Source organism: Aplysia californica, unplaced genomic scaffold, assembly GCF_000002075.1.
Source record: "Aplysia californica isolate F4 #8 unplaced genomic scaffold, AplCal3.0 scaffold00411, whole genome shotgun sequence".
Lineage (NCBI taxonomy): Eukaryota > Metazoa > Mollusca > Gastropoda > Aplysiida > Aplysiidae > Aplysia > Aplysia californica.
Genome location: NW_004797681.1, coordinates 460,540 through 484,625, shown reverse-complemented (window position 1 = coordinate 484,625; position 24,086 = coordinate 460,540). Strand labels below are relative to the sequence as shown.

The window sequence follows — 24,086 nt, the reverse complement described above, 5'->3', positions numbered from 1 at the left end:
ACACACACACACACGCCCCCACACACACACACACACACGCACGCACACGCACGCACACATACACACTCTTACACACGGGTTACTGACCTAGTCTTAATCTCTTTGTTGTTTTGTAGTCTGGGTCAGTCAGTTGAATGTGCAATGTGCTGACACGGACCTGTGCACTCGCGCGTGTGTGTGTGTGTGTGTCATGTGTGTTATTACGCCATGTTGTTGTTGCGCGGTTGCGCACCTCCTGCCCGTGTCCAGTGCTCGAGGGCTAAGTTTGAGAACAAAGAAAGTTGAGGAAAATTAACAAAAGACATTTTTGACGTTTTACCTGTTGTTATTTCTCTTTCATTGTGTGAGTGTGTGGTTCCCACGTCCCCTGTACACTTGTGGGTTTGGGGGGTAGTGATATTATATTTATACCCGGTCTCCATCAGACAGTCAGTCTACTTCATTACTGAGTGTGTTGGAGTGGAAGTTTCTCTCAACACGAAAACATTGCAGAGTTTCTACTTTTCACCACGAATTTGGAGACTTTTTGTTCTAGATTTTCAATTTTGTGGACATAAGCGTAACTAAAAGTGATAGAGTGTTGGTTGGCCTTGTGTAGTGTGGAAAGTGTGGTGTGTTGTGTTGTGCCGTTGTCCCTGATGACTCGCGGAATGTTCACCAGGAACACAGGCACGTCCCCGGCCTCGTGGTCGTACAAAGTTCTTCTAGATGAGATGCGTCAATTGTGTAGGTTTTTGCTTTTGTTTTTTAAGGGACATGGACCTTTCATGTTGAGATGTTACAATGTTCTATTGTGTGTTTTTTGGTTGTTGTTGTTTTTTTTAAAATTGTTTTGGGGTTGTTGTTGTTTTTTTGGTTCGTTTGGGGTTCTTTTTTATTGGTTGTGTCAATTGCCACCGAGTGACGCGGTGGCAATTGACAAAAATTGACTTTTTGTCAATTGCCACCGAGAAAATTGGAGCTCTTTTGCGTTGGTGTGTAGATCTAGATCTAGATCTAGCTTATTGTGCTCGGTGTTGTGCGTTCGCCTCTCTGTCCCTCTGAGTGTGTGTGTGTGTGTGTGTGTGCGTGTCTTTTCCTGACCCCCGTCCCGCGATTTATGTTCCCCGATATAACGTGAATTTCTGCTTGAGTTTGTGTGCGTTTGTGACCTTCTACTTCTAGAATTGTCTGTGTTGGTTCTTCTACACCAAAGTGTAGGCTAAGGCTAGCCTAGATCTAGGCCTACGTCTCATTGAAAACACGCCAAGTTGGTACCGTAGCTCTAGACCAGATCTAGATTCTAGATGCTCGTCCAGTGACATTAGTTGAGAGCAAATTGACCCATTAGACACACATTATGTATAATGCTGAAGATAGTGTTGTTTTCAGACTTGACACCGCTTCACTCGGTGGCAATTGACAAAAAGTCAATTTTTGTCAATTGCCACCGCGTCACTCTGTGGCAATTGACGCTACCTTTTTTATTTTTGTTTCGTTTGATTTTTCTTTTTAGTGTGGGAGGGGGTTGTCTTCTAGTTGATTCATAGCCATGTTTGTTTAGAGAGAAGCACGACCTGGGGTTTTGAAGCTTGATTAGTTTTGGAATATCATTATGTTTAGTCGGAGTTCCTCCTGTCCTAAATAGAACCTTGGGGGTTTTCTGGTGGGCACGTCTCCCCCCCCCCCTGCATTTCATCATGATTTTGATGTTTTGGCAATAAGGATTGATACTTAGTTTTTAAAAAATGATTTGTAAGTGTTTTAATGGCCATATGTGGCAGTTTAGCCCCTAAAACAGTGTATCTGCGTGCGGGTCTAAAAGTACAAATTTACCTAAATATGTGTTTTGTGAAGCATGATTTAGGAGTTTTGAAAAACAAGAGTCATGAAATATGAATAGTAGTCTTAAAGAAGGTCAGGTCCTAATCGCATTGTTATGGCTCATTTTTCTGTCTTAATATTTTTCCCAGCTAAGGCTGTTTCCTTTCTTTGTGTCGTAGCATTATTGTTGCCGCTGTTTTTAAAAGAATGAAATGTTTTCTTTAATTGCCTGTCCACTTGGGTTTCTCAGAGGCGTTCATTTTTGTCAGTGAAGAGTAAGCCTAGTAAAGACTTGCAATGGGCAGTTGGAAGGTTGCACTGACCTAGTCAAATGGCCCTCGACACTGTACACCCTTGTGTAGACCATGAATATATTTTATATTATACATTATGTGTAGATGATCTTTGGTGTGAGACAGGCTATAAATATTGGAAGAATGCGAGTGGGTGGTTGGTATCTGACGTCCTCATCTCTCCGCCTTTTTTTGTGTTTTTTATTCTCTTGTTCTTGTAACACCTTTATTAATTTAATCTTCGGTATTTTTGTGACCTAATTATGTTGCATGCAAGTGCCATAAAACGAAGAATGTGAGCTTCTGTTGACTGTTTGTAGATTTATGTGCGTTTGATTGAGAGAGAGAGATGAATGTTTGAGTATACACAGCGCAGCGTGTGACAAGTGTTGAACTCCATGAGTCTGGAGCCACCAGCACTAGATGAACTGAGGGGTTGTCAATATTTTGTCACTGGATCTGGGTTTGTTTTTCTTTGGGGGAGTTTTTGTGTGTGGGTGTGTAACTTGATTTGTATTTGACATGATCAACTTTCCTTCTGGACAAGCACCCCTCTCCCACTCCCACCCCTAATACAACCCCACCCCCACCCCCAATGCTGTCTTGCATCTTCCCTGCACTATATGATCATTACTGTGACCGTGTCAATGTGCTTTTCTTTGCTCAAAGGCAGTGGTGAAGATAGTTGTATATTTATTGGTGGTTGGTAGGTGCTTTGATGTGATTAGCTCCTTCTTTTCTTCCTCTCAAACATCTGTTGTTTTGATCTTTTCTTTTTTGTGTTTGTTACTCTTGTAAGACCTCTAATCTATTGCCCTTATGTGACTTTGTGTGTTGCAAGTGCTGTAAAACTAACTATAACAACAAAAAGTCAAGTCTTCTGTTTTTCCTCGTATGTCTGTTTATCCTAGCAGAGAGCTAGAGATGAAAGTAGTCGTATTTGTTTCTTCTATAGGCCTATAGTCAAAGTTTTCTCCTTTTTTTTCCTGTGTTGGGTAGCTGGTAGGTCCCACTTTTTTATTTTCCTTTTATTTTTGTCTTGTCTTTACTTTTTCCCCAACACTAAATGATCATTATTATGTCGATATGCTTGTCTTTATTCAAACAAAACATGTTTTCCTCTTTGCACAGATGAGGGCGACAAGTCTGAGGTTTCTCCGCACCTGGATGTGAATGGCAACCCCCAGGCCCCCTCCTTGGAGAACTACTCACAAATGCGCCAGCCGCCTGGAGGACCCAAGTCGGACGCTGCCTCTCCCCTGGCCATCCCACCTGGCAGCCTGATTGGCCATGGCAGCTCCGGAGCTAACAGCTCTGGCCTGGGCCCAGACTCAGCCCAACAGAACGAGCTAGACCGCAAGCGGCTGCGCAAACAGCGCCGTCTGGAAAAACAGCAGCGGTTCACGCAGGTCTACAGCCAGACCATTAAAGACTTCAAAGGGTACGAGGACCTCAACGACCTGGTGAACTTCATCGAGGGCAACAAGAAGCAGCCCGTGGCCGCCGCAGAGCCAAAGTCTGGCAAGAAGAAGCAGGACCGGAACAAGAAGGAGTTGTTGAACGGCCCGTCCTTGTCAGCTGAGGGGAAGACTTCTGGACACAAGAACGGTAACATCACTTCGTCTGCTCTTAGGGTTTAGCTTGTTCACATTCGTCTGACCTTGGGTAGAAACGGGAATAGATCAAATCGCTCTGTTTATTTTAATCATCATTTATCTTTGCATGTGGGTCTGAAAGTTGGATGACAAAAAGAATGTAAAAGTCTATCATTGAAGGCCACTGCAAATTGTTTCCAACTTGTCTTCTTTCATGTTAGCCTATAGGAGGTAAAAAAGTAAAAGGGGATTTACCGCACACTCATGAAACATCAAATGGTTGACATTTTCATAGCGCTTTTGGAGATGCACATGGAGACTTCCAGGCGGTTTAGTTTAGGAATTAAATTAACAAGGTTACACTGAAATATGAGGGCAGGGTGGTGCCACTGTCTCCTAATAAGCAATTTATATACTATGTTACTGTAAACCATGTATTGCAGTGATCCTCTACATGCATTAAAATTGCAATTTTTATATAATACCCAAATAATGAACTTTTGTATTACTGGATAAAGATTTTCCATGTGCCTTGGCAAACTAGTAAATTAGCAAGAATTTTTTTTAACATGGAACACGGTGAGACGAAGTTGAACAAGCTATATTGATCATAAGTCTCAAACTATAATGTAAATGGGTGATTGGCAGGTGTTCTGCTATGGTTTGTTCCCTATTTCTTTTCAAACGTCTATCGTCTTTATCTCTCCTGCTTCTTTTTTGTATCTGTGACTCTCTTGTGACCTAACTTACCTCATTGTTCCATCTCTGTGCCACTGTAACTTACTGTAAGCTTGCAATCCTGTTCTGATTGATAATTCCTTTGTTTTTTCAACTGTTTGTTGTTTTTGTGACAGCTGTCAGTCCCTTGGACTTCTGTAGGGCCAGGTGGTGGGGGGGGGGGGGGGGGGGGGGGTGCACTACTGGTAGGTCTTATTGTGTCTGCGTCTATCTTACTTTTTCTCCTCTTATCACATTGGTATGCTTCTCTTTATTCAAATGTCCTCAAAAAAAAGTCTGGCGACTACTAGTTTTGTACAATAATTCAGTTGTCTGTGTTTGTTGAGTGCGATATGGACAGCTTAACCTTTTCACTACCGTACAGATGTATAATCTTATTTGTCTGTGGTGCTCTCCCAAATGGTTCACTGTTATTTTTTCTACTGATTTTTGCGAGTATTTTTTATTATGTATTTGCAACTGGTGCAGTTTCTTATTCTACATAATGGGAAATATGTTGTTGTAACTTTGATTCATATCTCTTGAATGAACCTTTTTTACTAGTCTGTACAAATGTGGAAACAATTCAGCGCTGAAAGGGTTAAACAGGACAGTTTTTCTGCGGGTGGTTGGCTGGTGTTCTGATATGGTTTGTTCCTTCTTTACCATCAAATACCTATTGTCTTTATCTCTCTACAATTTTTCTGCGAGTGGTTGGCCTGTTGGTGTTCTGATATGGTTTGTTCCTTCTTTACCACCAAATACCTATTGTCTTTATCTCTCAACAATTTTTCTGCGGGTGGTTGGCTGGTGCTCTGATATGGTTTGTTCCTTCTTTACCACCAAATACCTATTGTCTTTATCTCTCAACAATTTTTCTGCGGGTGGTTGGCTGGTGCTCTGATATGGTTTGTTCCTTCTTTACCATCAAATACCTATTGTCTTTATCTCTCTTCTTTCTTTTTTCTGTTTATTACTCTCTTGTAACACCTCTAACCTGCGGCAGTTAAATGACTTTATTGTGTTGTAAGTGTCAGAAAACTTACTCAAACAAAACAATTATTTTCTCTTTTCAGATGAGCTGTCTGTGAGCCCAGGCAAGGATTCCGTGTTGATCGGCAGCGTTGTTGTACCCAACAGGTCGCCACAGGGGGCCATGGGAAACAGCTCTGGTCGGGGTACGGGAAACGACGCAGACTCCAACCTCAGCACCAGCACCACAAGGGAAAGTTTGGACAAAGGTGGCAGCAACAACAGCAGCGACTTCCACGACTGCCCCGACTCATTACCCGAGTCGTCGTCATCATCATCTCAAGACATCACCAGTAAGGAGATGACAGAGGTGAAGACAGCGGGTAACCGTAAACCAACGGAACTTTCCGTCAACAGCATGATGGGAGACAGCTCCAAACTTGTGCATGTCAATAATAACAAGAAGTTGTCCAAGGCGAGTCGTGTGCCCGGCCGCAGAGAGAAGTCTGAGCCCCCGTCTGACAGCGAGCCTCTAAGCCCAAGACTGACCGCAGTCAAACCACGAGAGCTGAGTGAGCCCCAAGATGGTGTGGTCAAGTCTGTGTGTGTTGAGACGACGTACAGCGTGGACTACAACGACACGCTGGACGGTCAACTGGAGCCAGGGGTGAAGAGAGAGGAGTCATTCACCGAAGTGAAAAAGAAGAAAAAGCGTTCAAATATGAAGGAAATCAACCACATCCCCGGAAATAACAATTTCACTAACAATTTCCCTAGTCACAACAATAGCTTTTCTCCGACCTACCAGCCTCGTGGTGGCGGTGCACCATACCGTGGGACCCAGCGCCCCCGCGCCACCACCCCTCCCCCAGTGTCTGTGAGCAGCCTCTCCACTACCACCACCACCAGCAGCCTGCCTGTTGACAAAGGGAGCCCCATGGCCTCTCGAGACCTCAGCCCCAGCTCTTTCCCAGTGCTCTCTGGACACAGCCCACCAGGCCCCCGCGCAGACGGACGCCGAAACTCCTGTGGTGACATCAGCACGGAGAGTATGGACAACAAGGTTCTCTACGACAGCGATAGAGAGTCGGTTAAATCCCTGCCAGCCGCCCATGGAGCTAAGCCCGCCAGTGTAGAGACATATTCGGCTTACCCTGTGTCATACGCCCGTATGGCGGCTGCCCCCAAACGTATCGGAGAAACGGCCATCAGTCCTAGCTCGGAGTCTGGGGTGGCCAGCGGCTCCCAGAACAGTAGCAGTCTCTCCAGCAGTGCGGCCCACACCCCGGGAAGCAGTATCGATATCAATTCACCACCATCGCCTAGCAACCCCGTGGTGACCACACCCGAGAGAAAGACCACTGTTTGGAAGGGTAGCCCCCGCGAACGTCGTCACTCTATCGGGTCCAGCCCAGAGGATCTGGCAGAGTGCGACAAGTCCTCCATGAGCCAGCGTAACCGGCAGAAGAGTGGCAGTCAGGAGGTGCTCACCAGAGAAGGTTTGGCCGCTCCCACTGCTGTCCTCCCATCCCCTCCTGTGAAAAATATTCAGGCCGCAGAGGCAGATCTCAGCGCTGTGGAGGTCGCAGACTCGAAACCAACCCCTGCACAAGCCAGGTCGCAGGCTGCAGTCCCTGTTACCTCGGTCAGTAAACCAGCCCCAGCTAGCAGTACACCTGTCCCCCAGGCTGCTGTCAATCCTCTGGGTAAACCCGTCCCCAGCAACACACCCCTCTCTGTGTCGTCATACGCGACAGTGACCTCCACCAACCCCCAAATATCTGGCCCTCCCAGTGGTCCCCCCTCTCAGCCTCCATCAGCACAGTCTGCTGTGGCTGCTCACAGTGCTGCTGGAAAGACACCATCGTTGTTGCCGGGTGAGAAATTAGAACTGGAGCCCAATTCTCTCTTGGTCTCCATTCCCACCCCCAACCAGAGCAAGTCTGTGCTGGAGGAGGAGGGCTCAGAAGTACACACTGACAATTCCACCAGCAAGCTGCAGTCGGCCCCGGCTATGGCTACCGGGGAGAAGTGCGTGGAGCCACAGTCCAGAAAACCTGTTGGTCCCAGCACCAACAACAACACCAGCGCGTCAAGGTCGGTGATCTTCCTCGACAAACGTTTCGACGCGGCGCCCCGGCAGAACCTGGGCATCACATTCGGGTTTGATTCCACGTTCGAGTCGAGTCCAGCCCCACCGCCATCGTCTGACGCTGGCCCCGTAACTAGTCAGGCTGTCTCCAGTGCTGCGCAGCAATCTCAGCCGTCAACGTCACCAGCGACAGCGACCAATGAACAGTTCCCCCTGCCAGCCACCCTGTCATCTCTGTTGCCATCTTCCAGCCAGCTTCCCAGTGCCAAGCAGCCCGGGCCCCACGCACCCCAGGGACCCCACGCATCCCAGGTGCCTGCACCTCACATTCCTGCACAGCCATCCGTGGCTACACCAACTTCTTTCTCTCGTTCCCAGTCCAGTTCATCCTCATCACCCCAGTGTCCCCCCCAACATAGTGATACTAGCAACTGTGGTAGTAAAGTGCCAAAAGCCCCCCACATAGCGGGGCCCAGTAATGGACTCATCCTACCCTCCCCTCCCGCTGTGGCAAACAGTTCCAAACCACAGGCTTCTCTCGTCAGTGCTAGTTCCAATGGTGATAATAAAACCAGTTACGGTGGCAGTATTAGTGGTGTGAAGAACAGTGCAGGTCCAGGCTCTGCGACCAGTCGGACTAACAGTAAACCTGTGAGCGTGCCAGTCATCCCAGCCCTGGCCGGTAGTAGTATGAGTAGTAGCACACCTTCGCCCGCAGTGCCTCTGGCCCCCACCCAGCCCGCGATGGTGGCCCGCCCTCCTCCCCCTGCCGGACTGATCAGTGCGGGAGGTGTGGTCTTCTCCCCCAACCATCCCCCACCCCCGCTCCCAGGCCAGATGGGCCTACACGGGGGCAGCAACCACCAGGCCTCCGCCGCCATTTCTACCTCGTCCTTATCGTCATCAAAAGCTGGTGAGCCATCGGCAAACAAAGTGGGGCCTGCGACAAAAACCAACAACAACAGAAAGGGCAGCGGGAGCAGCCTAGGCCCCGCCCCGACCACGACCCCTTCGTCGTCATCACCATACTTGACCACAGGTGCTGGAGACTCTGGGGGGGCTACCGCTCTGGTCAACATGATGGTCTCGGCTCCTCCACAGGGCCCACAACCTACAGCGGTCACTGGTCACGGCCCACAGTTGCCCACACCGGAGATGCTAAACACGGCAATCCCTGTTATCTACGGCATGAAAATTAATCCCAATGGAGGCTGTGGGGTGGTCATGTACAGACCGCCAGAGCAAATTGATGCTAAAAAAGGGAAAAACAATAATGAGGCGTCAGGCTTTTTGAAAAAAAGTGAGTGAGTTGGCTGGCATTAAATTGTTATCGCTTTCTTGTTGTCACAACACAGTTGCCCAAGTCTTGTTGTTTTTTTTTGTTTTTTTTAACACTCGTAAAACTGCTTGCATGAACCATTTACCCCCTGTAGTGGAGTTGCGTGATGCTTACCAACTCGCCACTCTCATTGCAGGGCGTTTTAAACCACCATATTTGCCAAACTCACACTTGAAGCCCGACACTGCCATGGTAAGCATTTCTATCAGGACTAGGCAAAATGTCCGATTTGGTATGACTGAATAGGAGGTTATAAAGCGAAGCTAGAATTGCTCTGCTTTCTTCAGAGTTTTTGATTGGTTGTAGTCAACTTTGAAATGATGCCTGTGTGAATGTTTAAAATAAAAATGTGAAATGGGGGTGCAAAAGACTTGAAAATTGGACAAGTCTCAAACAAACAAAGACATGTCGAAAGTTCATTTCGTGATCTGTTATGATTTGAAGTCTCTGAAGGATTTAATCTTTCTTTGATTTAATGGAATCGATGGGCAGCAAATAAAAAGCGGATAGTCACAACTATAATGGGAGAAATAGGTACCTGCCCATACTGTACCGTAGCTAGTGCTTCCAGTCTTCCGTATTTTTATGGAAATAAATCCATACTTTCTAACAGTTCCATGTTTGTTCCGCAGTCATCAAGTTCATCCGTTAGAAAGTGTGATAGCGCAGGGCTACCGAAATTCTGTGGCAAAGGATCCATACTCACCTTTGTATCGTCTTGTATAGTATACGGATATTTACGCTCTCTCTGCAAAAAGTTTATGTTATAGGAACGTGCCACCCACCCAGCACGCAGAGTGCAAAAACCTTTGTCCCTATGTACCGGGATGGAGATGGGCCACATTACTGTTGTACGTGCCTCTCAACAAAAATACCTTGATAATTATGCTGTGGAGTCCACTTATAACGAGTCCTGAAATATCGAGAAGTCTGTTATAAAGACACTTTTTTAAAAAACCCACCTTTTTTTTCCCCCTTCTTTACCTTTGTAAATAAAATACTGCTATAGCGCAATCAGATAAACACGCGGGTCGGTTACAGCGGAATATTGCTGCTGCTGTGCATAGGGCAAGGCCAATTATACATATTGTAAAACCTCACCAATTGAGAAACTTGTTGGCGATTTAGCGAAACAAAGAATTGGAGAGCCCATGTGTGCCAACAATGAACTTAATGAAGGCCGCAGCGAATGAGTGGGGAGGGTGTGGAATGCGCTGACAAGCAGAACGCATCGCGTGATAGGCCAGCCTAGTCTAGATTATCTAGCCTACCATGCCTCTCACTTCTCCGATGCGGGGATGGAGAGGTCACAGTGCGAATGTGTGACGTGCACAAGCAGACGGAACACACCAAAGGGTGTGATGGTGTGCGGGACAACACAGCGGGCGAGTTAGTTTAGAGCCCTTTCCTTCTTATCGCCAACGCCGAGCTGTCAACGGCACTAGGGCCTCAGACAGAAACCTGATTCAATTTTTGATCAAGAAAGACCCAGAGGTCATGTTTAACAAAATCACCAGAGGAGGGGATAACAAAGAGTTTATTATTTCTCTTGAATTTATTACTGGATCCCTTATAACGAACATTTTGCATCAGTCCCCTCTCTCTCTCGTTAAAACAGGATTCCCCTGTGGCATTTTCAGCACATTGAGATGATCCCATGTTCACAAACAAAAAGGAATTAAAATCAGAACTAAAACCATTACCTCTAGCTCATTTATCACCCAAGTCTTCATCATGGCGTCGGTGTAAAGCAGCACTCATGCTGGGTCTACTCGACATTTAACACCAAAAAAAGTTAACTCCAATAGTAAACAGACTGAATTTTGTGCTCAATGGCCACACAAACCAATCAGAAAGGAAATTATAACTTTTAACAAGTGCTCATGTCTAAAAGGAAATCATTCCTACTTTTTCGTTTCTATATATATATCAATCTATCGCCATTCCATAGGGGCAAAGTATTAAAAATACATTATGTATTTTAGAGGATTAAAAATCCCTTGTGCCGGGGATTGCAGGCATGTATCAGGACAGCCCCCCTCAGGGGGTAAATGGTTCATCGTCATTATGACTAGAACAGAAGGGAAAATTAATGTCAATGAAACAAAACTCTGGAATATTAGGAATACAAAACAAATGATAGGCAATTTTTCTCCACCAATAAACAGGGAACAAAATAGCAGGGCAATTGTGTTATGACCATGATGTGATGATGCTTTATGTTCCATACAATGTAGTGTGATGTAATAAATTGTTGAACAAATATTGTTTGTGTATGTGTAAGCCACTGTCCTCTCTTCTCTAGTTCTTGGTTCGTCAGTGTTAGTTCCTGTGTTGTTTTATACCACTTTTCATAAAGCTAATACAGAGGAGTCCACTTAAAGCAATCCACGAGAAAGACATCGGAAAAATTTACTGGTCTGATGATAACGTATCAGAAAAATATTTTGGATCTATTCCAACGCAAAATTGTACAAGGATTCCATTTCTGTTTAATTTACATGCAAGAATACATCGAACCTGAAAAAATTTCCCAAAAGTAAACTGTCTTTTTACTTTCGCTTCATTGCTGCATAAGGCTGTCTGTATGCAAATTTCAACTTTCACGGGGTAAGATTAGTAAGAATCTTTCGTTCCATGGTGTTTATTCTAATCAATATAAAGTAGGCATGTTATGACCTTTTAATAGGTCTCAGAACCCAAAATTTATTATTGTGCTTTTCAGAAATTAATCCAATTATTAGTCTTTCACTCTTTCCATGAGAACATCAATAAATTCTAAAAACTGCATAAAATCTACTGAAACTGAAGACTGACTCTGGGCTTTGCTATTTCTCCAATGAAACCATACACGTTTCACCTGAAAACAGTGGTAAACCACAAGAAAGTACAACCCAACATTTTTACTTGTTATTTAAATATTTGAGCCTTCATTTAACCAAAAACTTGGTCAAACCAAAGAAAATCAGGCAGTGTTGCAAATTTTGGTGTACCTTTAAGTGGACTCCTCAGAATATGTGTCGTCAACAGGCCCACTCCTGTGTCATTACTTTTGTGCGAGTTTTCATGTGTGTGATGTGAATAAAAGGAACACAAGAGTTCCCCTCCCACTTACCCAGTACCTTTTCTGTGTTTCTCATAGGGTGAGGTCTTCTGTTCTTCTCATCAGTAATGTCGTCGTGGCGGGTAGATTATGCAGTAATGGTTTTAGGGGAAGTGGTAGCTATGATTACTGAATTGTGGTGAAAACATTAAGACAAAGTTCAGGTTAAAAGTCGCTGGTTAACATTTAAGACAAAATAGGATTGTAAAACAGAGAGGAGAGGGGGGCTAAAACAGCACTTAAACATAGCCAGCTGGTGTTCATGAATTATTAATGGTTAATGAATGGCTATGTGGATTTGGATAAGTTTTAAAAAATCTTCTCCAGATAAAGTTGCTGACTGAGGGATATTGTTTGGTTTGACATTTGTTAGTCTCCCCAAGCTCTATAAAAGCTATCAAAATTCCTCAAAATGTGAAGGATTTTTTTACTCTACTGGAAGTACATTTAATTTGTAGGGAAATCATACATTATAGGCATAGCTCTTTCTGCTAGTGCTGTGCGATCTTGAGTGAGGAAATCAATTTTATTGACTCTTTGAAGCACGAGGTCACTTCTTGCTATACAAAGACTTTAAGTGAATGGGGCTGGGGGGGGGTTTTTTCTTTCTTTTTTTTTACCACGTCCATCACCAGCTTCTGCCATTCATTATTCACGTACTATACAGTGATTACACGAAGATGGCAAATTACTATTTATAGTTATTTGAATTTTTAATAGGTGAAAGGAGATCAATGGACAGCCTACTATAAATTTCTTGGGAAAATCATTTGCTGTGCTGCGAGAGTCAGTGCCCTTGAACTTTTTAGGTTCCAATAATTCCTCTGTCTCATAATCATCAAGTACAAGTTGTTGCTGTATTTAGCTGAATTATTTATAACAGAATGTGTTCTAATTTGAGAAGAATGAGATGCAAAGCCACTATGTACAAAAATCACACTTTAAATAGCTGTGAATAGCACAAAAATGAAGAATGTTAAATAGAGTGGAATGGGCACAGCTCTACTTACTGCTGCAGTACACGAAAAGCAGTTTTAACTCTTATCTCCGGGGGGCGGGGGGGTTGTGGTGTGTGTAAACCCACTATGCCAGGGCCCTTTTTTGGTACTAAATCTAAAAATGACAAAAACGTCACTACTTTTGGTCATTAAAGGAAAACAAGTGGACCCATTTTGATAGTTTTTCATCTAATGAATGAAATCCCGATAAAAGAGACCTGTTTTTGGCAATTGACGAAAGTAATTTGATGCCAACATCAAGGAATGTGCCCGAGCTGCTCTCGGCGGTTCACTGGCACAGGGGTTCCGACCGTGAGCCTCTTACCGGAGATAAAGAGTTGAGCTTGCCCAAAAAAATTTTGTTGATTATCTTTTCTGAATTAGTCTAGTCTTGTGTTTTTATACTCACCAGAGAATTTTCAGTTTTCGTAGGAGTTTATTTTGAATTTTGTCCAAGTGATGGACGAAGCTGAGTTTAAGTTTAAAAGGAAGCATGTGCAACTTGCTCATGGGACCTCAAAATTTTTCACCTTTATCCAAGAAGGCTAGATGTTCGATCTTTCCTACTCTTAAGATCAAGAATGTGTCAGAAGAATAGCTGTAAGGAGGAGCCAGGAGTGGAAGGAGAGAGGAGGCCAGGGGTGGGGGAGAAGGTGGAGATGAAGGCAACGGACAGAGCAGTGCTAGAGAACGGGAAAGGAGAAATATTTTTTTCACTGTCCTGTTGCGGTCCTCTTGTTTGAGACCTCTACACCATGAGGACCCCATTATTGGCCGGATGAACCTCTCTTCCTTTGGTCATCTTGAACTTTTGGCAAGTGTTTCAAGCCTGTAAATGAAAGAATCTGTAGAATGCTTAAGATCTTTCAGAAATTGTATCAAGTGAAAAAAAGGCATTACAAGAGTGTTTTTGAACCTGTTTGGAAATAGGTAGATCAGAGAAAGTTAATGAAACCCTTGAGTTGAAACTGCTGATGTGGTTAACCATAAGCTGTTCTCCTGACCTATTTTGATATATGCACACATGGGCTAAATTTGGCTGCCAAGTTAAAAAGAGTTTTTGTATGAGGGGAGGTTATTTTATGAAATAGCTTAGTTAATATTTAACGCAACATTTATGGAATGGAACATCAATCTAACAAAGTGTTGCAGAAGGGACTAATGGTCAGGGTAATACTCATTTTTTTTTTTTTTTTGGGGGGGGGGGGGGGGGGGGGGGGGGGGGTTGTAAGGCAGTTAGTTGGAGGGTGTCTCTGGTAGATCTTAGTTCTTTTCTTTCCCCCTCTTTTTTCTGTTTGTGTGTTGATGTACTTCTCTCTCCATTAACTCAAACTTGATGGAGAATCCATCCAGTGATGCGATGTTGTTCTCTTCAGTAAAAAAAAGTGGCCTAACACCAACAAGCATAGCATTTACTATGCTGGTGTCTGGCGTCGGATGGCGGAGTTCCAGTCAGGAGTTTTATTTCAAAAGACAGTACATCCAGTTTTGTGAAATGTTCAAAAGAGCCAAAACCATCCCATCATATTTTTGCGTCTCAACAACCAGTCGCTTTGAATATCTTCAATAAACTTTCCCCACCTTAATTAGTAAAATACAGATACAAGACTAAGGTAGAAATGTGCAATGTGTTTTAAACTGCCAGGCGTGATCAATAACTCAATTTGGTCCAAAACTGGATATACTGTCTTTTGAGATAAAACTCCAGCAGTGTGTTTGTTGGTTTTACTCTGAAAGCAAAGGATATATTTGCTAGAACTTAAATGTATCTCAAAACCCTTTTCCAAATTCAGATCTTTTGCAATCAAAATAAGGTGAAGGACAGGTGTCTATCTCATATTTTTTACTTTCTTAGTGATGGTGATTAGAGGTGGTTTTGGAAGCGATTATTTTTCTGTCCTTGTGTTGTTTCGGTCTGTCTTACATTTTCCCCTGACATTTACAGTCCAGTATTATTGTTGACAAACTATGAAAATGACAGCCCATACTTTTGAACATGAAAAAAAAATTGCAGTTGTTTAATCTGTGGTGTCAATTACATTCAACGTGTACTCAAGAAATGTTGTCGAAATTGAAATTCTAAATGTTGAAAGAAAAAAAACTTTATGATGCAGGTGGAATTGTTGAAAGAGTGAAACAGTTATTTCTCTGTCCTGTAGTTTTCTCTTTGGGCATAGTACATTTTAACAGCTTGGCAACGGTATGCTTCCTTTTACTCAAATCAAAATCTGGTCTGTGAGTACAGTTGTAAGATAATGCTCTGTTTTGTTTTACGTTTCAGAATGGTGTGAAATCCGAGAGCCTACCAGTAAAAGTAAGTCGGTGTGTCAGGTTGCAAAGTTAGTGAGAGGAGGGTTTTGTATCTGAAAACAGTTATTTTTTACATACTCTGGTTACATTCCGTATTTTTGTGTAGCCTCTTCTTTATTAAAAATTTATTTATTTTTTTGCGTAGAATATAAGACATGTTTGTACTTTGCTCTGTTCAAGTGTCATTGCTTCCTTGGAATTTTCACGAGTGAGAACTTTGATTTGGTTACCATAGCTTTAGATTTGAAATTATTATATTAATATTAGGCCTTAGTTGAACTCAGTGCATGTTTGACATAATGCATTTATAGCAGCCATGTTTAGCAGGTTACAATAGTTATTCAACACAGTCCTCGGCTCTGGCACTTACTAAGGAAGCAAAGATGATGCCTTTTGTAATGCTAGGGGGTCATTGACTGGGCCCACTCAACTTATTTTCCCCGTTTTTGACACTATAATAGCTTTATTTACAAGGCTTCATGAAAGTTAATGTGTAGAAATTTAACAAATATTGTTTAGGTTGCTAATTTTTAAGAATTGGTTAGAACAATGAACAATGATAATTAAATTGCAATATTTTTTTGTAAGTTTTTAATTTTTCAATTATTTATTTTTTTCTGTCAGTTTGTTATTTTATATATTATTTTATATTATATATAAACGTTGTTCTTTTTATTCATGGACTTGATTTGTTTAGATTGGGCATATATTATCTTTGAATGTTACCACAACCAATAGGCTTTTTGAAATGATGATATTGCAGTAATATTTCAAAAGAGGTCTATTTGGTCCCATTTCAAAATTGGATGATAGTTATTTGACGTCTGCCTACTTGATGCGCTAGTTGAAGAGTTAAAACCCAAGGCAGAAAGTTCATTCTTGTTAGATATTTACAATATAATGCACATTAAGCAAAACGATTTGTAAAAAATGTAGTCTCAGTACTTCTGAAATGGTCTTAAAAATAAAATTCATGTTGTTTTATTTCATATTTCCAAAATGGCCACTGTTCTCGGGGCAATATGCAAATGCACTCAGTTATGCCATGTAAGAAACATTATTTTTTTACAAATATTATACTGTACACTTCAATATAATGGAGGTCCCCTTTATGTTTGACAATCCCCCTGCTTGGTAGGAGTCTTGGTTATCAGTCACTGTTTTTGTTTTTGTGAGTTTTCACCCTGTACTGTGTTCTAAGTTAGCTTGTAACACTTGATGTGACGCAGTGTTTGTTGTTCCGAGTCGCCCTTGGTTGACCTGTGTTTTTTGTGTCTTTTCCAGATGCTCCAGTGTTCGTCACCGTCTCGGAGGACTAGAGGGGCCGGCGGTTAGGTCCTGTGAGGTGGTCACGCCCTGTAGTAAGGACATCGCTACAGACTCTCGCGTTCTGCCCACTTTGTTACAAAAAGTCAGGAGGAGGAAGAGTGCCGATTGAGAGGAGGAAGAGAATCAATTGAGGGGAGGAAGACAGTAGATTGAGGAGAGAAAGAGAGCCGATTGAAGGAGGAAGCAAGCACACTTTCTGATCCATTCAACGCATTATGCAACCGTTGTCATGTCTTTACTAAGCCGAATCACTGTTTCCTAAAGATGTTAGATTTTTCGGCGTCTTCAGTTTCTCGTCATCATCATCGTCGTCATTGCCTTCATTAAAGGCACAGGCTTACAGCCACTGATTTTATCGACACAGTGAATAAGCCGTCGGTGTGCTGGACTTCCCCTCTCTCCCTCCCCTCAAAAATCAAGTGCATTGCCTGTTGCTTGCGCTCCACCCGAGTGAGGCTGAAATTCTGGGAGTATTTCATCATCGTCATTATCTATCGTTCAAGCTCATCAGCGGGCAATGTTTACAGACAACCAGTATACCATTTGTCAAATACTTTCTGTGAGCTTTCACAGATCAGTCGCTCCCGGTAACCCCCACCACCACCACCACCGCCACTGCAACTCCTTATCTATCCCCGGCGAGAGGAGTAGCCAGGGGTAGGGGTTAGGATGGAGACAATTGGGTGTGGGGCAACCGTGGATGTGACATGTTGTGAGTCACCGTGCTGCCCCCTACAGATAATCCACTCACCACAACAGGCGATGGGTGAATCGGAGCAACTTATGTGTCTATCTAGGTCAGACGTACCTTACCAGAACAGTGAAATGACAACACAATTCCCAGTTCCCAGGGCTTTCTCAAACTACTGTGTTTTATTTTTGTTTTTTCAACAACTTGTTACGAGTATAATAACAACAGACCTTCCTGAGAGGGTTTTATTTTTTGCTCGTATGTTTTTCTGGCTTGAATAGAATGAATGTGTCTGTGGCTGACAGTGAGGTTGAGTGAGTGCTTCATTCTCCCTGGGGTGTTGAGGCAGAGTGTTTTGTGAAGAAATCTCTCGTGTTCAATGTTCCACGATGTTCTCCCACACTGGTTTCTAAAGTGGTATGATGACAGTAGGTTCCTGGGTGTGTGTGGGCTTGTCCTGAAGTTATTGCCAGGTTTGTGGGAATGTAACGTTTTCTGATGTAAGCCTTGTGTGGTCTGTGACAGGATTGTCCTTTCCATATATGGTCATGGTGCTGCCAATATGGCTGAATTCATTTATTGCACTTTTGAGATAATGTGGAAAACCCGATTTTTTAAAAATGTTTCACTTTTTTCACAAAAATGGAATTATATAAATTTAGGATAACAGCCCAGCACGTTTTGGAAATTTAAAAATTCCTAAACGATGCACTATGAGGAGGGGAATTGCAAATTGGTTACATTCCATTATGGCTTAAATCCAGTGTGGGCCATAAAGGCAGCACCATGATGATTATCTTCTTGGGCGTTTGGCATGACTGGAGACACCCTCCAGGGCTCTCTCTCTCTCTCCCATGCTTCCCCTGTTGTTTTAAGGGAAATCACACACAGATTGTGGGAGAGAGGCAAATGTATACAGAGTTGTGGGGTTTTGCTTTGTGAGTTGGGAAGGGGGTGTCCCATAGGTTCGTGATGTCTGGCTTCCAGACCATAATCTTGCAAATTCTCTAAGCAGTGGGGACATCTTTTGGGGAATGAAATAACTTTTCTGTTATCTGTTGGGGTTTTTTCTCTCTCCCTTGGAAAAATTACAGATTTTTCAATGGGTCAACTTTGAACTTGGTTTGTTAAACTTTCCTTACAGTGGAAGACAGGGGGAGGGGTGTTATATACAGTTAGGATATATAGTGTTATGAACATTTAAATAAGATAAGTGTTACTTACAGGTAGGATATAAGTTGGACGCGACTTGTAATCAAACAATAGTTAGTTGTGTGAGCCTCTGTGGGAACACAAGTTTTTCTGTTTGTGGAAGAAAGAAAATGTTTGTCAGGGGGATGTGCCGAGTTTGTGGCGGGAGTTGTTTGTCTACGAGAGAAGTTCTTTGTCTACGAGAGAAAACTCCAGCCTGTGATCTCAGTAAGGGCGTGTTGATGTGTCCGATATGTTTACATCACAAACTTGTTTTTATACAGTTTTGTTATGTTTGTATTTTATGAGCTGGAGTCAACGTGTGAATAGCTGGCCTCTACAGGGAGTGCAGACTGTTCTCCGGCTTTGTCTTCCCTCCTCAACTGGGGGTTCTGTGCGTCATATGGAACTTGCTGGTGTGTGAGACAATGGTGTGGTACGGTTTATCTCACCCCACCTCTTGTTGGGACTAGGTTGACTCTGGTGTGGTATTGCTGCTTTTGAAATTATTGCGGTGGGTTTTAGAATTCTGTAACGGCACATGACATATCAAACTGATTTTTCCTTTTCTTCCTGCCAATTGCCCATTTGAGTTTGTGGCCTGATAAAACCTGGTGTAAGTCTAATCCTCACTTCATAGATAGGAGTGAGCTCCAACAACGCATGGATGCCATGGTGGAAAATGTCCTCAATGGGGGTCACAGAGAATGCAATCACAGGAAACATAAAGATGGCCAGACTATATATATGAACTTGCATGAGGATTGCGTGTTGGGGTAGATTCTCAAGGGCGTCACTTTACAACTGCGTGGTACAAATCGTTCGTTTGTTGCTTTCATGAATGTTGCGTGTAGGGGGTGCTCACGAGAATTATCACTTTCATGAATGTAGTATGTGGGGAGTGCTTTAGATTGATTGCGAGTTCGTAGGGGGTGCTAGTGAAAGTGAAAATTTTGACTTTCATGAATGTGGGTACATAGTGGTAGAATTACCACTGCCATGAATGCAGTATGTAGGGAGTGCTAGTGGGAATTGCCACATTCGTGAATGTTGTGTGTAGGCGTTGAATTGCTGAGAGCTTAATGTTTGTTGTAATGATGTCAGAAGTTGTATCTGGTGCGAAGATGTTTAGAACAGTCCAGGGAGGTTTCCAGCGGGCCGCCTGACAGAAATAAATGTTTGTGAAGTTTTTCCCCCCATCTCTAGGTACAAGATTTATGACAGATTATTTATTTATTTTATTGTTTTGGAAGGTATATAAACCTGAAAGTACATATGTATGCTTATATGTTTTTCTTTGCTTTCCACACTGTTATGCTTTATTCTGATGAGATTTTTTTTTTTGGTTGCGTTAGTGTGTGTGTGTGTGCATTTAAAATGAATACAATGTTGTTATGTTGTGGTTGATGTTCTGTTTTTTTATTTCCGCATATGAATGCTTTGATGTTTTATGCAAACGTTAGCAGAGAGGAGGGAGAGGCGACGTGGTTTTATGTCAATTTGTTGGTTGGTATGCATACGGTATTGTCAAGTTGTTTGAGAACATATTGCTGTTTGACTTGTGTGCCTCATCATTGCCATGTTCTTGATGTGCTGAACATTCTCAGAGCTCTGTGTACGGTGTAAGTGTAAGTGATTTGTGTGTTGTACATTTGTGTCCTGTGTGTTTGGATCGAGAGATGGAACAGTGTCGTGGGGTGTGGCTCATCATTGCCATGTTGTTTGATATATGCTCCTCACACTTGGAGCTGTGTACAGTTCTATGGTGTTGTGTTTGTGGCCAGGGGGAGAAAGGAAAATGAATCAGTGGCTGGTCTGTCTGTGTCTGTTATTTGTCACTGGCTCCAAAGTCTGTGAGTCTGATCACAAGAGGCTGTGGGCAACTACAGGCTCAGTTGTATAGTTGGTCAAACTGCAGCGGGTTAGAATTGGCAGGGATGGAAGCTTACATCTTATCTGAGGTCTTGGGTTTTTGAAATGGTGCTTGTTTGTTATTGTAAGAACAGTTCTGGGATGCTGAGTTTTGGGAATGAGGAGAATTCTCAGTTTTCATGTTAACTCACTTGTAAATCTTGGAAGTTTTAGTCAGGTTTGCATCTTAAAGTTTTGCTTCTCCATCCGCCTGGCTCTGCTCAGAGGAATAAACAAAAGTATAATAATGATGTAAATAGGGTAACCGGTGGTCATTTCTGCAAAGTACCAGAAGGCAAAGGGGCAAGAAACAACAAAACAGTTGCACAGGGAAGGGATGTGAGCCAAAGAAAGAGAAGTAATCCGCTCAGCTTTCCGTTTCACACAGTCGAGGTTGACTCGTATCACAATAACTTTTGCCCTATGGCCTCATGGTTTTCATCCTTTTTTTTCCTCTTTTGTGCGTTTTTGTATCTGTTCGTGTCGCTTTTCTGAACAAGAACGCACCTGAAGGGAAGCTGTTTTAGAAGATTAGGATGGTTGTTTTGAGAAAGACTAACTGTGTATCCCAGAGTTCCATATTTTAATTCTTTAATTTTAACTTTTTGTTTCCGGAGGGGGTTTTCCCCTCTCTCCTGGGGCCATTTTGTAGAACAAAACGTGAGTGTGACGTAGACTCTACATGTGGGTGGTTGGCGGGTGCTCTGGTGTGGTTTGCTCCTTCTTTCCTATCTAACATCTATCGTCCTTATCTCCCCTTCTTCTCTTTTATGTTTGTTACTGTCTTGTAACACCTTATCTTCTGGCGCTCCTATGACCTTATGCAGTTGCGAACGCCGTAAAACCTCTACTACTAAACTAGACTCTACATGTCACTAAATTGGTCATTAAAGCTAAACAAATGAACTTATTTTTATAGTTAGTTCTTTATCTAGTGAAAGAATTCCCAGTTTTTTTTCTTAAAATTTTTATTTTTTTAAATTGGTTTTTTTTTGGGGATTGGGTTGTTTGTTTTTTGGGGTTTTTTTTTTTTTTTTGGGGGGGGGGGGGGGTTGACACTTGTGGAAAATTAACATTAATACGTCGTCATGATCGTAAGGGAATGTGACCAAACCACCAATGTGGATCACAGGGTTTGACTTGCTGGAGAATGGGAGTTTTAAAGACAGTTAAAAAGAGAGTTGTTTTTTTAAATATCTGCAGACTGTACAGAGGAGGAGGGGGGGTTTACGATGCAGGTGGTTGATGGGTGCTCTGGTATCATGCTGACTTGTTTGAACAACTGGAGTCGTCTGAGCAGAGACTTTACGTCCGTCAAGATGGTATGGAAACTTTAATCAGTGTGGGCATGCTGTAGAGGATTTATAGTATGGGAATTTGCAGTGTTTTTGTTTTGATGATAATGATAATAGTGTGGGTTTGTTTTTTTTAAAGTAGTAGTGATTTGATTTCTTTATTAGTACAGAGATGGTTTCATGGTTTGTGTGAGCTGTAGAGATTTGGTTTTTTTTAGTGTTGTGGCCATCTTACTTGTCAACCTTGTGTTTGTTAAGGTGTTTTCGGAAATGATTCCTTGTTCATTAATCTTGTATATATATATCGCTGTTGAGGCGCCGTATGTCGCATGGAGAGGTTTGTGGTGAGGCGGGGGAGAAGATGAGCCGTTTCGTGATGTAGCTGTTCTGTGGTCTTTGGTTGGAAAAAAAAAGGAGAGAGACAAGAGACTGGGAGAGAGAGATGGGAGACAATACTATTGACTCTTTGAACAAAAAAAAATGAGTTCCTTGTCCATGCGTTATATAATGTTACTTTTTGTGTTATTACATGTAACTTCATGTGCTACTTTGTGGGGTTATGATGTGTTATTTCATGTGGTATGTTTCTTTATGTGTTACTTCATGTGGTTATGTTTCTTTATGTGTTAACTTTGTGTGGTGTGTGTGTAACTATGTGGGTTATGATGTGTTGCTTCATGGGTTGTCGTGTGGTTTTGTGTGGTGTATGTGTAACATTGTGGGTTATGATGTGTTGCTTCATGGGTTGTCGTGTGGTCCCCGACAGCGTATTCTCGTGCCTATTTATTGACTGCAGTGGACGTGTTTTGATGATGGAATTTCGCTTTACATACAAACTTGTGAATCCTGTGACCTGTGTGTGTGAGTGTGCGTGCGTGCCACGCTAACAACTTGTGGGGACAGGAGAGCCAGGCGGCAGCGAGTTGGTAACTTGGCATGCCCTGGTGAGTGTGGCCGGGCGCCAGATTCCTTGTGCTGTGTTGACAAAGCTATTTATGGAAACACCAAACACTGTATCTGCTTTCTATTTCCAGCGCTTTGCAAGGAGTTGGAAATGTATACGTCCGACTGTTTCATGATGCAGTGGTTTTCTGTGAGGAAGAGCAAGATAATATTATATCTGATACTGGATTCCATTACTACACACACACAAACATATATATATCTATCTATCTATATATATATATATACACACACAACATGTGGATATTATTTTCCATTTCGATAAGCTGTCTTGCATTTGTTCGGAGTGTCAGATCTACAGCTTCGGGATTTTCAAAAGAAGTGTGTCTTTTGAAGCTTTCGATGCGTTGCTGTTGCTATGTTTTCTGGAATTCCAGTGTGAATTTCTACCGTGACTTTGACCATGTTAGGAGACTTTAACCAATTGTGAGAATGCGTCAAAAAGGGAGTGGAGTGGTGTGTTGAGTGTCGCGAGTGTTTATGACCAGCGCCGCATGGAGGATGGAACAATAGCGTAGAGAACAAGAAGAGTGTTTTCCCCGACTCTGTGATCTATTCTTGGACTCGTTCACTGGGACACTGCTGTATCCGCCTCCCGCGACTGTAGCTGGAAGCTGTTTCAGCTGAGCTTTGTGCTGGGGTGCCAGGCTGAAGGAGTGGGGGTCCCGAGTAACCCCGGCAGGACCCCCTCCCCTCCCCTGTGCCTCGCCTGATGCTGACAGGAGGCATGGCAGGCTCCAGTGATGTTAGTCACCTGTATATATATATTTGTTATATATACTGTGTATCATTAGTTTTGTGTTCTCACGGAAATGTGATCCCGATATTGTTGGTCCTTTCGAAACAAACCACACCCTTCTCTCCCCTCCTTAATCTATATCTCATCCAACCTCCACCCCTACCTCACATACACACCCCATGAACCCATCCAGTGATTGATGCTGACACTTACTTGTACATAAGGAGAACAGGACGTAGGGGCTGGGGATTGTCTGTTGGGGAGGTTGGGGGGGGGGGGGATCAAGGAGGAGTGAGTGAGATGACGCACAGTCAAAAGCCTGTTATATACAGCAGATCTTGAGATGAGCATGAATTTGCGGTTTAGCGGAGAGGGAGAAAAATCATTAACAAGCGCTTCCCTTGTGCAAGTTGCGCACATTAAAGATCCCTTGGGGGTCCAAAATATATGAGAGTAGGCTTCGGCTGGCACCCGGGCAAAATTCAAAATTAATTCCTACCAAACCGAAAATGTTTAATGTGTCGCGCAAGCTCATATGATCTTAAACAGTTGCGAGAGCCGTAAAATAATTACTCAATCAAACAAGACAAGTGCTAGCTCACGAGGTCTTGTTCAAGACAAAGGGACATTATCACTGCTCAGCTGCCGAATGGATGCTGTATGTAGGTTACCTTTCATCTCTTCATGTTCTGGCGAGAGGTTTGTGGTTTTTGTCAGATCATTACACCACCACCACCACAACCCC

General features: G+C 43.0%; 1 protein-coding gene across 2 annotated transcripts in view; it reads left to right on the top strand.

Annotated features, from left to right (window-relative positions):
* LOC101861600 (mucin-5AC) overlaps positions 1-21,108 on the top strand; it is an 85,152-nt gene extending 64,044 nt beyond the window's left edge. For both annotated transcript variants that reach the window (XM_005104254.3, XM_013085825.2), the window contains exons 3-6: positions 3,228-3,704; positions 5,485-8,772; positions 15,194-15,226; positions 16,507-21,108. In XM_005104254.3, coding sequence (XP_005104311.1) covers positions 3,228-3,704; positions 5,485-8,772; positions 15,194-15,226; positions 16,507-16,541 — 3,833 coding nt within the window. In that variant the 3' untranslated portion in view covers positions 16,542-21,108. The remainder of the gene's footprint in view (positions 1-3,227; positions 3,705-5,484; positions 8,773-15,193; positions 15,227-16,506) is intronic.
* The last annotated feature ends 2,978 nt before the right edge of the window (positions 21,109-24,086 follow it).